The following is a 12,802-nucleotide window of genomic DNA, read 5'->3' on the forward strand; positions in this document are numbered from 1 at the left end:
CCACAGGGAAACGTCCTGAAGAATTAAAGCTGCCACCTTGGGCTGCTATTACAAAATGTCCATAGGCAAGGTGGCTTAAATGTCCAAAATGTATTTCACCTAATCCTGGAGGCGGAGAAGTTCAAAATCAAGGTGCCAGCTCCTGCGGGTCTGTTGAGAGCTCTTTTCTGGATTGCAGACCACCATCTGACCATGTCTTGACATGGTAGAGAGAGAGAGGGCTAGCTCTCCAGTCCAGTCTCTTCTCTTTTTTTTTTTTTTTTTTTTCAAGATTTTATTTATTTATTTGACAGGCAGAGATCACAAGTAGGCAGAGAGGTAGGCCGAGAGAGAGGAAGGGAAGCAGGCTCCCGGCTGAGCAGAAAGCCTGATACAGGGCTTGATCCCAGGACGCTGGAATCCTAACCCGAGCCGAAGGCAGAGGCTTTAACCCACTGAGCCACCCAGGCACCCTCCAGTCTCTTCTCATAAGGGCACTAATCCCATCATGACAAGCCCAACCCCATGACGTCACCAACCTAATTACCTCCAAAGGCCCCACCTCCAAATACTATCACATTGGAAGGGAGAGGACTTCATCTTATGAATTTGCAGAGAAACACAATGATGCCCCTAGAGGACAGAGCCCGACTTCCTAAGACAGGTACTCCATCCTAACTCATTCGCACTCTCCCCAGCTCTCTCTCACAGACGTTAAACTTGGACTGAAGAAAGAGCAGAGTACTTTGTTTTTGTCTCTTTCTTTTGTCTCTTTCTCTGGGGTGCTATGGCCACAGCTCTGTGTTCTCTTATCCTAAGAAAATACATAGGCTCCAAAAACTACAAGCGTGTTTTCCATGTATAGTGTCAGTTCTGGTCAGGTTCCAGCAGCTTTCATTGGTCTCGTTCATACTAGACAAAATACTAAGATTTTATAGCTTTTAACTTTTTATTGAAGTGTAGTATCTGTACAGAAAAGGGGACATATCACAAAGGTCCCACCAAACCAGCTCTCAGGTCAGGAACCAGAGAATAACCAGCGACCATGCCCTTTGTCCTCAGTTAGTCTCCACACCCCTGTTTGCCCCTCCTTCTCACTAAAGCCACCAGCCCGAGTGCTAACAGCCTGTGTTGATGTTACTGGGTTTTGTCTGTCACTTACAGAAAAGAGATCATCCAATATGTACTCTTTTCTGTCCAGCTCTTCTCACTCAATGTCTGTTCCATGTGCTTGTCAATCATTCATCTTCACCGCCGTATAGATTTGCGGCTTATGTCCATCCCTGGTTTCCGCACAGAGTTTGGGTACTTTCCTTCATCTTGGCAAGTGCCCTTTACCAGCTGCCCACTTGGCTGTTCTGTTAACTGGCCTCTTTCCTCCTGCCTCATCAGTGTGAGCTTTAAAAGACCAAAGCTCTCGAGACCATGGAGAGGTCACAGGCATTATTTGGTTTGGCCAGAGGTTGGTAGAAGACGCCCAGGCAGATGCTTCCTGGGAGGGTCTGCCAAGCAGTGGTAACTGCCTCCAGGGTCACCTGAGTATGTTCCGCTGATGCGTTTATTTTTTTTTTTTCCTTCTTAGGTGTGCCCGAAGCTGAAGTCACTTGGTTCAGGAACAAAAGCAAACTGGGCTCCCCTCCCCATGGGCACGAGGGCTCCTTGCTACTCACAGACGTGTCCCCCTCGGATCAGGGTCTTTACTCCTGCAGGGCAGCCAATGTCCATGGAGAGCTGACCGAGAACACGCAGCTGCTGATCCTAGGTAAACACCCCGAGGCTGACCGTCCAGCCCACCCTCACCCTCCCTTTATCCCTGATGCAACTACGTACATAAAAGCAATATGCCTTCCCCTCCTCCCTCCTTAGGGCCTTCCAGTAAAAAGAACACAGACCCAGGAGCCAGGCAGACATCATTTTGAACACTGGTTCTACTGCTTATTCACTGTGTGTGACCCTTTGTGATCTTGGGCGACTCACTTAGCCCTACTAAGCCTTAGATGCTGGCCTTGATGTGAATGCACGACGGGGACTGTCCATGTATAGGAAGGTGGCTACCAATGCCGAAGAAGTAAAGAAGTTATTGTTAATTTATTCTGCATTAAGGACTTCTTTGAGCATCAAATGAAAACTATTGATGACCCCCTCCAGAAAAATTCACACAGATAACATTTTTCATAGAATTTCAGAAAGTTCATAGTCCAGCCCACCTCAAGTCCACACAGATACCCCCCGCCCAGTCCGTTCAGGCTGCTAAAACAAAACACCACGAACTGGATAGCTCATAACAACAGAAGTTTATGTCTTACGTAAGGCATATGTCTAGAAGACATTATGTCCTCTAGAGGCTGAAGTCCAGGATCAGGAGGTCAGCGCAGTCGGGTTCTGCTGAACCCCCTTCTCTGGGTTACAGACCACTGGCTTCTTGCTGTATCCGTCCATGGCAGAAGCGACAAGCCAGCCCTCCGTGGTCTCATGTATAAGGGCACTAATGGCCATCTTGAGGGCTCTGCTTCACCTCCTAAAGGCCCTAATACCTAATACTAAGACCTTGGGGGTTAGTACTTCACCTATGAATTTGAAGGGACACGGGTATCCAGACTACAGTACCTCCAAGTATAAGAACCCATAAGAACACAATTCTTCACATAACATAGGTATTAGAAATAACGGCCCCTGGGGCACCTGGGTGGCTCAGTGGGTTAAAGCCTCTGCCTTAGGCTCAGGTCATGATCCTGGGGTCCTGGGATTGAGCCCTGCATCAGGCTCTCTGCTCAGCAAGGAGCCTGCTTGCTCCTCTCTCTCTCTGCCTGCCGCTCTGCCTGCTTGTGATCTCTGTCTGTCAAATAAATAAATAAAATCTTAAAAAAAAAAAAAAAAGAACAAACGGCCCCTGGGGCACTATCTAATATTCCTGTTGTTGCCCAGTGCTGGACTCAGCCATGTTGGGAGCAATAACTGGGTTACTTTTATCCTGTGGACGAGAGACCCTCAGGTTATCTTCCCCAGAGTCTGGAACTTGGTGGGATGCAGTAAAAAGGCTTGTTTTCATCTTACCACTGTTTTTTTAAACCGATAATTAGAGCCCTCGTGCTAGTTTTCTCACTAAGAGAAAGCTCTCATTCTAAGGGAAAAAAGAAGGAACTGTGAGAAATACAAAGACTCACACTCCATACATACACACACATTCATACATTATAGACCTCCTTGGGGAAAAATAATTAACCTTTATATTGTATTTCCATAGCCCCAATTGCTGATAGACGAAAGCCTAGGGTCTCTAGCCCCTGCCCACTCAGGTTTCAGAGGGGCCCTGGAGGGTTTTCATCTCACCAGTGGCTGCATAAACCACTAGTCATCTTAGAAAGCCACAGAAAACCCTTTGGTGAAGGATGTCATCTGTTCTGTGTCGGTTTTCATGCGAGTCTGGAGTCCAGGGCCCAGACACTGTTGCCCCACACTGAGTTACGGGGCTTCCTGCGGGCTGGGCTTTTCCTCCCAAATAAGCCTGGCTTGTCATCTGCACTGACAGACAGGAAATCATGGCTGCATGGTTGCGACCATGGCTTTGCCAATGAAGGGTGCACGTTCTGCCTGCGAGCTCTGGCAGGATTGTGACTGAAAACTGGCGTGACTGTGAACACAGAGCTGGACAAGGAGGACGTCTTCCCATTTTAATCAAACATGATGAGGAAAAAAAAATCACTGTTTACACTCTTAAATTGAGGGCTTTTCCTGATCAGAAACCTTGGTTTATTAATCCAAGTATTTTTAGTTGTATACGTGCTTTGTGGACATAGAAGTAATGTCTCTTTTTTCTATTTTAATCAGCCAAAAATTTGGTTTAATTATTAAACAAGGGGCTTCATGCATAAAACTGAGCTTTCACACCAAGCCCTGTGACCTGACCCATAGCATGGAGAATTGATATGTAATGAGACTTTCCACTTATTTATTCCTGTGGCCATTGGATGAATATTCATGATGTATTGCCTCTAAGTTCATCTCGAGCTTTGGGATAAATTTAAGAGGTGACCTCTGCCCTTGGAGAAGTTATGGTTCCCCTTGGAAGATCAAATGGACATGCACCAAAGAAGAACAATATGATAAAATCTCTACGGGCATTAGGAGGGGCTTACATTTGGCCCAAGAATAGCTAATGGTTTTGAGATGGGACATAACGTCCCTTCTTGGCTTTTAGGAAATCAGCAAGGGTTTCTTGAGTTTAATTTTTTTTTTTTAAAGATTTACATATATATTAGAGAGAGGGAGAGAAAACGCAAGCCGGAAGGCTAGAGGGAGGGAGAGAAACTCAAGCAGACTCCCCACTGAATAGGGAGGCCAACATGGGGCTGGATCCCACAACCCCAAGACCTCGACCTGAATGAAAACCAAGAGCCAACATGGAAATGACTGCACTACCTAAGTACCCCTTGAGTTTAATATTCTTGAGGGAATATTCAGTATTCAATTTCAATATTCTCAAGGGAATATTTAAAAAATGAATGATGGGCATTAAGGAAGGCACTTGTTGGGATGACCTCTGGGTCTTGTGTGGAGGTGAAGCATCACTGGCTTCTGTTCCTGAAACCAGGGAGGCACTGTATAGTAACAAACTGAAATTTAAATTGTAAAAGTTAATTATTTAAGTTTTAAAAGATGGGAAGAAGAGAGTCTTGGTTGGAGTAAACTGCTACCATCAGGTCCTAAAATCATGGTATTTCAGAGTAGAAAGAGATCTAGGAAATGATGAGTTTCCTCCCCATTTTATAAACAAGGAAACTAAGGCTCAAGGGAATTAAGTGACTTGCCCAAGTTAGGGAATGACAGAGCCCCAGCTCAAATGGAGCATTCCCGAACCCAAACATCATGTTTTCACTTATACCATATGAGGAATATTTAAAAATTATATATAACACATATATAATGTAATATTTAAATAATTTATATATATTAAATATACATAAATATATATTAAAATTTGAAGCTCTTCATTGTTTTCTGTATGCAGTGGTCTTTTGCAGTCAAGGCAGAGTAGACAGAAGGCATATTTCTGAAGCAGACTCTGAAGCCATCGTGACTTACTTGCCACCCCCTTAACAAATAACTGACAAAGTGACAGGCCCATAATAGGCTCTCACAGGACACTGATGAAATATGACCATCAGTTACAAGAGAAATACTCCTGCTCCTCTTCAGACTCCAACAAGAGCTCTACAGAAAAAAAATGGGAGTCCACCTTGGGAGATGTAGGAAGCAGGGAAATGGGATTCTGCTTCTTGTCTCAGAGAATCTTGAGTCCTCTTACCACCAGAAGCTTCGTTAGGTCCTTGCCTCTTTATTCGTCCCGTGGAAATGATAAGCCACTATAATTCCCATTTTTGTCACTTTGGGCTCCAGTTAACTAGATCTCTGATGACTTCACTCCTAACTTTTTCTAAGATTTTGAAGAACAAATCATCCCTGTCCTGCTTATCTGGTCCTACCTGGGCATAAAAATCCAGACCACAAAGAAAATTCATTCATTTTATCAACTTCATAAAGAAACCTTTTTCTTTTTTTTTTTCTTTTTTTTTTTTTTAAGATTTATTTATTTATTTATTTGACAGAGAGAAAGGTCACAAGTAGACAGAAGAAACCTTTTTCTTCATGGAAAGTGTCACTCATAGACTTCTTTTAAATAAGGAATTCCTAGGGCACCTGGATGGTAAAGTCAGCTAAGTATCTGACTTGATTTCAGCTCAGGTCATGATCTCAGGCTCTTGAGATTGAGCTCTGTGTCAGGCTCCATGCTGGACGTAGGATCTGCTTAAGATTCTCTCCCTCCCTCTGCGGCTGTCCCTCCCCCAACCTTGCATATGCATGTGCGCGCTCTCTCACTCAAATAAAAAATTCCTGTTGTGATGTATCCATATCTGGGGGGACAATAACAGAGCACTCTACAGCAATAAGAGTTAAGTGAAGGAAGGAGTGAAAACTAACACAGGACTTGGCATATAATAAATGCTGAAGAAGTGTTGGCTTTTTAAGAGTATTTTTATAATATGGTTTAATTTGCCTACACATTTATAGAGATCCATTGGCACTGTGGTATAAAGTGGTATTCAGTAAGGAACTCCTAAAATCAACATGCCTGATTCTTAATACTAACCTTATTGTTTTGGGCATCAAATATTGATAGACACACCTTCTCTGTGAGGGAAAAAAATGATGCTGAAAGGCAGCCATAATGCCTGCCTTACGTGCATGCCCATCTTTCCTTCCCTCCTTAATATAGCCTCCATGCTTTAACCTGCCTGACTCCCCCATTTGCCTTCCCACAGATCCTCCCCAAGTCCCAACGCAGTTAGAAGACCTCAGGGCCTTGCTTTCAGCCACTGGACCGAACCTTCCTTCAGTGCTGACATCTCCTCTAGGAGCACAGCTGGTCCTGGATCCTGGGAATTCCGCTCTTGTTGGTGAGTCCAAATCTCTGGAACGTTGGGCTGAAATCCAGGGCTGGACAGGATTTATGCATGGGTGACTGCTTGCAGGTGGGATGGAGGCAGCAGGAGGGGGTGGCCAACAGGAAATCACTAAATTGCCTACAGAATCCAGACTCACCAGTGGAAACTTGGCTGACTTTCCATGTGAGGTGAGTGCAGATCTTAGTCTGGACTCTAAAGCTTGTCTAGATTCCAACATGGCTCCTTTCTGAATCGTCCTGGGCTGATGCCACAGTCCAGATCCTCTCAGTCAGATTGACTCACTGAACAGTAAGTAAAGAGCAGAGCAGAAAAAATGGCTCATATATCTCCATTCCCTTGCCAACAATACACCCATGTATGTGCCCATGACCTTGTCCTAGGCCTTGTCAACTAGAGTTTTAATCAGCTTTCAAGAAGAAAAATCTAGATGATTCTATTTAGGTTAGCCTTCTATATAGATAGGGCCTGCAACCAACCCAGATGGACTCCTCCAGCAAGTGCTTAAATAACTTTGCTGAGTAAAGCTTCCCTGGCATCTGTCAATGGGAACCTTCACCAAGTTATTGCCCACGTGGTTGGTGCTCTCTGGTAGGAGAGGAGGTACAGGGGACCATCGATGTCCTGGGCCCTCCACTCGAGAATCATGGAGATGCCACGGGAACCTCTGTACTCCTGCCTTGACTTCTGGAGAGGGTCAAAGTGGAAGAGAAGAATTATATGCCTTCAAACCCTTTGGGACAGGTCTACAAAATGGGGGAAATCCTCATGCTAACTCTTTGAGGCCCCAAATGTTGGTAATGGTAACTAAAATTATTCCTTTGGCTCAACGTGGAAAGTTCCTCTTCTCTCCTCCCTATCACCTAACAAGGAGTAGGAGACCAAAGTGTGCCTAGTCATACTGATAAGTATGCCTTATCAACATGGCCACAGGGAGTGGTATAGGATTACTAACAGAAAGATTACCTTCAGTTTTCATTATGATCTAAATAACAAAGACTGCTCATAGTATATGAGCATGTGGAAAAAGCTTATAATTTCTGTTTCTGATCTGACCCTAAAAATAAGACACATATAATGACAAGTAGCCCTATTCTGTTTCTCATAACTTATACAAGCTTGGCATTGAGTTTTTCCACATCGTATTAATCAGAATTCATGGATGTTTCTTACTGCTTTCTTTTGGCTTATAAATGGTAAATGTATTCCAAATTAAATGTGAGCATTGTAAACCTTTTTTTAATCTTAGACTCATCACTGTGAGAAATTGTCACAACTATTCATCATAGCCCAGTCATTAGCAGAGGGTGCAGCAATTGTTTAGTTTCAAGTTCAATAACTCTTGGGTCACTCAGATGCCGTTCAGCATGCTGGAAATATGAACCTGCTCATATTTTTCCATGATAGTTTTACTTTCTTTCTTCTTTATTCTGAATGATATTTTGTCTCATTGTAGCCATGAGCAATAAGAATTTATTGTGCTTTATGCTGCTGCGTTCCATCACTAGTTCATAGTGGTTTGTTACCTTAGACTGGTATTTAAATCTAACCATTGAAAGACACTATAATACCCTAGTCCACATCCAGACTGTTCCATTTGAATGGGACAGCAAGTCAGGTACCATAAAGTCCCTGAATACAACTTCTGGGGCAACTCTAGCAGGGACTGTTGATGCCACACCAGCACTGGAGAAGTCGGAAGGATCTACATGGAATTGCAGAGATGAATTAAGAAATGAGGTCAAGTATCAAGACTCCGGGAAGTTCGTCATTTGAAATAGACCAGGGTCTAGCTGATGCTTTGGATCTGAGCACAGAAGGATGGGTGGGATTCAAAGAGGCAAGGAAAGGAAACAGGCATTGAGGGTGAAGAAGATACTATTATGCTGCAATAATAAGGTGTAGAATGTACATCCGGTATCAGTAAAGAAAGAGCTATAAAATACCACTACTTTGAAAGTGATGATGGGCAGCTTAACTGGGATAGAAACTAGACCATTTAAAGGAAAAAGCCTCAGCCAGAGCTTGTCCCCAAGAATTCTAATACACCTTCTCTACCTTGAGCCTCCCCAGCTATCGACTCATCCTGATCTGTTAGTCTAGTTCCTCTTATTTGCACTGGCTCCCATCCCTGGCTCCTCCTGGTGGCCCTTTGAGACCAGAGTGCCTGTTCCGGGTACAAACTTAGGTCAGAGAGGCAAGTCTGTGTAGGGTTGCTGCAGGCTTAGAATGGGAAACTGTCAAAATGTGGAGGACCTTGATGATTAGACTAATGAAATAGATTGACTATGTGGGACAGATATTTAGAGGGTTTTTAAGTAGGAGAATGATGTACTGAAAGTAATATTTGAAAGAATCTGGTATTCTGTAAGAGTAATCAATAGCAGGAGCAATTTAAGGAAGAAACCCTGTTTTGAACGTAACAAATGTTCTTGGTCAAGATGGGTATGTGGCAAAGATACTGTTAATTGCCCTTTCCACAACCAACACATCTTCACTCAATCATGTCATTCTTTTTCATTCAGCCCAGGCACTGCCTTAGATTGGTGGCAGTTGACAGATAGGATGAAAGCCATTTGCCAACCCTGTTGTTGCCAGTAAACAGTGACATTCCTGTGTATGTATTTCTACTATCGATGAGATAGATATGTTGGCTGCAACAAATTCAGAGAACTTGTGGTTCTGTGGCATAGGGATAATAAGTCTTGGACCTTGATTCTTGTGCTTTCATGGGAAGAAGGAAAGAAGGAAAATCGGGTTTTTTTTTAAAGCCATATATCAGAGCTGGGGCACCTGGGTGGCTCAGTGGATTAAAGCCTCTGTCTTCGGCTCAAGTCATGATCCCAGGGTCCTGGGATCGAGGCCCACATCGAGCTCTCTGCTCAGCGGGGAGCCTGCTTACTCATCTCTCTCTCTCTCTGCCTGCCCATCTGCCTACTTGTGATCTCTCTCTGTCAAATAAATAAATAAAATCTTTTTAAAAAAATCTGTGAAAGATCATATGATAGTTCTGTGAAGTGTGTAAACCTGGTGATTCACAGACCTGTACCCCTGGGGATAAAAATATATGTTTATAAAAAATAAAAAGTTAAAAAAAAAAAAATCTGTGAAAGAATATTTAGAGATACAGAAACATAACTGTTATGTACCAGTTAATGAAAAAAGTTGTGAGCAGTATATGGAGTATGATTTTGTTTTAGACAAAAGATGCATATAATGTGCATATTAATGACTAGGAAAACCATATTGGTACTGGTTTTATCTGACCTAGGCAATTACAGATAATTTTCATTTTCTTTTTGCTCATATTTTTAATTGTTCTACAATGGAGTTGTATTGCTCTCATAATAAAAACACCAATAAAAGTTATTTTTTATATAATATAAATGCTAATGCCCTATAAATGATCCTGTGAGAAATATTAATTTTGAGTCTTAGTGACCCCCCCAAAAAAAATTGAACAGAAGGCTGCAAAAAGGTGTAGGTGTGTGGGGAGGCCTGAGATGCTGTTATTGTAAAATTGGAGCCTGGAGACCTGGACCAAGACCACTAAATGGGGGACATGGGCCTTGCCCTCCACAGTAGTTGGCACAGCTCAGGCCTCTCAGCTGAAAGGACAGCTGTTAAATAAGGATAAAGAAAATTAGTACCCATCTTGCCTAGGACAATGGAACTAGTTAGGCTGGGTCCACTCTGCATAGCCAAGCCTCCACTGGCAATTTTCCATGTCTCTGTCATACAGCAAAGTGTATGAGAGCAACACAGGACTCATTGGTCCCAAGTCTTCATTTACAGTCATGGAAAGTGAGACCCACATGGGCCTACGCATGTGTCGCTCAATCAACGTTCCTTCTTGAAAGTTTCGGCAGTGGCTTAAAGTGAAATCAATGCCAGAATGTCTGTCAACTAAAATAGTCATTTTTGGAGTAGAATCACCTACTGGGAATCTCAAGGCTTAAGTTGTAATGGAGAAGAGTTAGATCTGATATATGGCTTTTTTTTAAGATTTTATTTATTTGACAGATCATAAGTAGGCAGAGAGGCAAGCAGAGAGGGAGAGAGATGGGAAGCAGGCTCCCCGCTGAGCAAAGAGCCTGAGGCGGGATTCGATCCCAGGACCCTGAGATCATGACCTGAGCCAAAGGCAGAGGCTTTAACCCACTAAGCCACCCAGGCACCCTGATTCTTCCATATTTTATTCTGGTGGCTGCATTGGTGGGAGGTATCATAAATTCAACCAACTCTCTCATGTTGAGCTTTGGATTCTTTGCAATCTTTTGCTAGTATAAAAATATAGATGAGATGAGTATTCTTATTCCTAAAATTTTTGTGTATATCTCTCTTAGGATAAATTTCTAGAAGTGGAATTATTGTGTCAAAAGTTTTGTATCTTTTAGTTTGTGCCGTTTTCAAATGGTCCTCCAAAAAAGTTCTACTTCTTTATATGAGCACAGCACTATTTGAGAATTCTCACTTCCCTAAAATTTTATCAATAGTAGGTATGACCAAGAGTTTTTAGAGTTGCCATTTTAACTGATGACTATACAACAGTGTAAAATACAGTATGAAAATTATATCACTTTAAATTTTTCTTTGTGATTTTTAAGAATTCTGATTTTTAATATTTATTAGTCATTTGCATTCATTTGTGAGTTGTCAGGTCCTTTGTTCATTTAGTGAGAGTTATTTATCTTATTTTAATAATTTGTAGGATACATTACATATTTATATATGTTTTACATAAAAGTTTTCAATAGCTTTATTGACAGATAACTGGCATTGTATATTTAAAGTCTAAAATTTGATGTTCTGATACATGGATACACCTGTGAAACCATCACTACAGTCAACATAATGAACATAGTCATCATCCCCAAAAGTTACTTCATGCCCTTTTATATAAGCATGCCTTCACACCCTTGCCCCACCCCATGTCCAACCACCACCCCCCAACAACTGATCTGCTCTCAGTACAGATAAATTAGATTAGATTTCTAGAATGTTTTATAAAAGAACTCATACCCTGGGGAGAATGGCTTCTTTCACTCAAGATAATTATTCCGGGATTCATCTGTATTGTAACACACATCAGCAGTACATGTTTTTGTCAACTAGTGTTCCACTGTACAGATAGACTGCCATTTGTTTCATTACCCACTTGTTGAGGGACAGAATGGTCATTTCCAGTTTCTGGTTGTTACAAACGAAGTTGCTAAAGGTATTCATCTACTCACTTTCGTATGGACACATGCTTTTATTTCTCTTAATTAAATACCTAAAAGTGAAATGGCTGGATCACGTAGTAGGTGTTTGTTTTTCCAGTTTTCCAGACTTTTTTCCAAAGTAGTTGGACTACTCCACATTCCCCCGCCTGTGTCTTACAGTTCTGGTTTCTTTGTGTCTTCAGCAGCACTTGCTATAGTCAGTCTTTTGAATTTTAGACATTCTTCCAGGTCTGCAGTGGTTTCTTGTTGTGATTTTACTTTGTATTTTCCTGGTAGTTGTTAATGTTGAGCATCTTTTTGTGTGTTATATGCCTTCCTGATTTCTTCCTGGGTGAAGTGTTTATTCAGTTTTTTCCTGTTTGTTTGTTTGTTTGTTTTTAATTAGGTTGTTGGTTTACTTACTGAGTTCTGAAAGTTCTCTATATACTTTAAATGCAATTCTTTTATCAGATATATACATTTCCAAATATTTTGTCCCAGTCAATGGCTGTCTTTTTACTCTTTGAGTGTCTCTCAAAAAGCAGAATGTTTTAATTTTGATATAGTTCAACCTATTCATTTTTTTTCTTTAAGAGAGGGTTTTTTCCTATTGTATCTAGGAAATTTTGCCTATTCCAAGGTACCAAAGATCTTCTCCCATATTTTCTTCCAGAAGCTTTATATCCATATTATTTGGATTTAGGCTTTACAGTTAGGTCTGTCATTTATTCTGAGTTTGTTTTTACCTAAGGTGTAAGGTATATATTGAAGTTCATTCTTATACATATGTTACCCAACTTGTTCCGCTACCATTTGTTGAAAAGATTATTCTTTCTCCACTGAATTGCCTTGCCACCTTTATGGAAAATCAGTTGTCATTGTATGTGTGGGTATATTTACAGACCATTCTGTTTCAGTGATATATTTATCTCTTTACACCAACACTACACAGATATATAGCCTCTTTACACCAATACCACATTTGGCCCAATACCTTATGAATCATGAGGTTTTCCAGCCTGGCTGATAGGAATAGGTGCTATTCTATACCCTGTGTGAGCACCAGAAACTGCTACCTCGATTTCTTTCCTTTTTTCCTGCCTCTTCACTTGCATGCACTGATGTACCTTCTACTGAATCCTCAAGGGGGATCTTCTT

At 41.7% G+C, this 12,802-nt stretch overlaps 1 protein-coding gene across 2 annotated transcripts in view; it reads left to right on the forward strand.

Annotated features, from left to right (window-relative positions):
- LOC309846444 (ADAMTS-like protein 1) overlaps nucleotides 1-12,802 on the forward strand; it is a 393,439-nt gene that overhangs the window by 309,720 nt on the left and 70,917 nt on the right. For both annotated transcript variants that reach the window (XM_082695353.1, XM_082695354.1), the window contains 2 exons: nucleotides 1,562-1,741; nucleotides 6,300-6,434. In XM_082695353.1, the coding sequence (XP_082551479.1) occupies nucleotides 1,562-1,741; nucleotides 6,300-6,434 (315 nt within the window). The remainder of the gene's footprint in view (nucleotides 1-1,561; nucleotides 1,742-6,299; nucleotides 6,435-12,802) is intronic.

This window comes from Mustela nivalis (assembly GCF_964662115.1).
Source record: "Mustela nivalis genome assembly, chromosome: 13".
In the NCBI taxonomy this organism is placed as follows: domain Eukaryota; kingdom Metazoa; phylum Chordata; class Mammalia; order Carnivora; family Mustelidae; genus Mustela; species Mustela nivalis.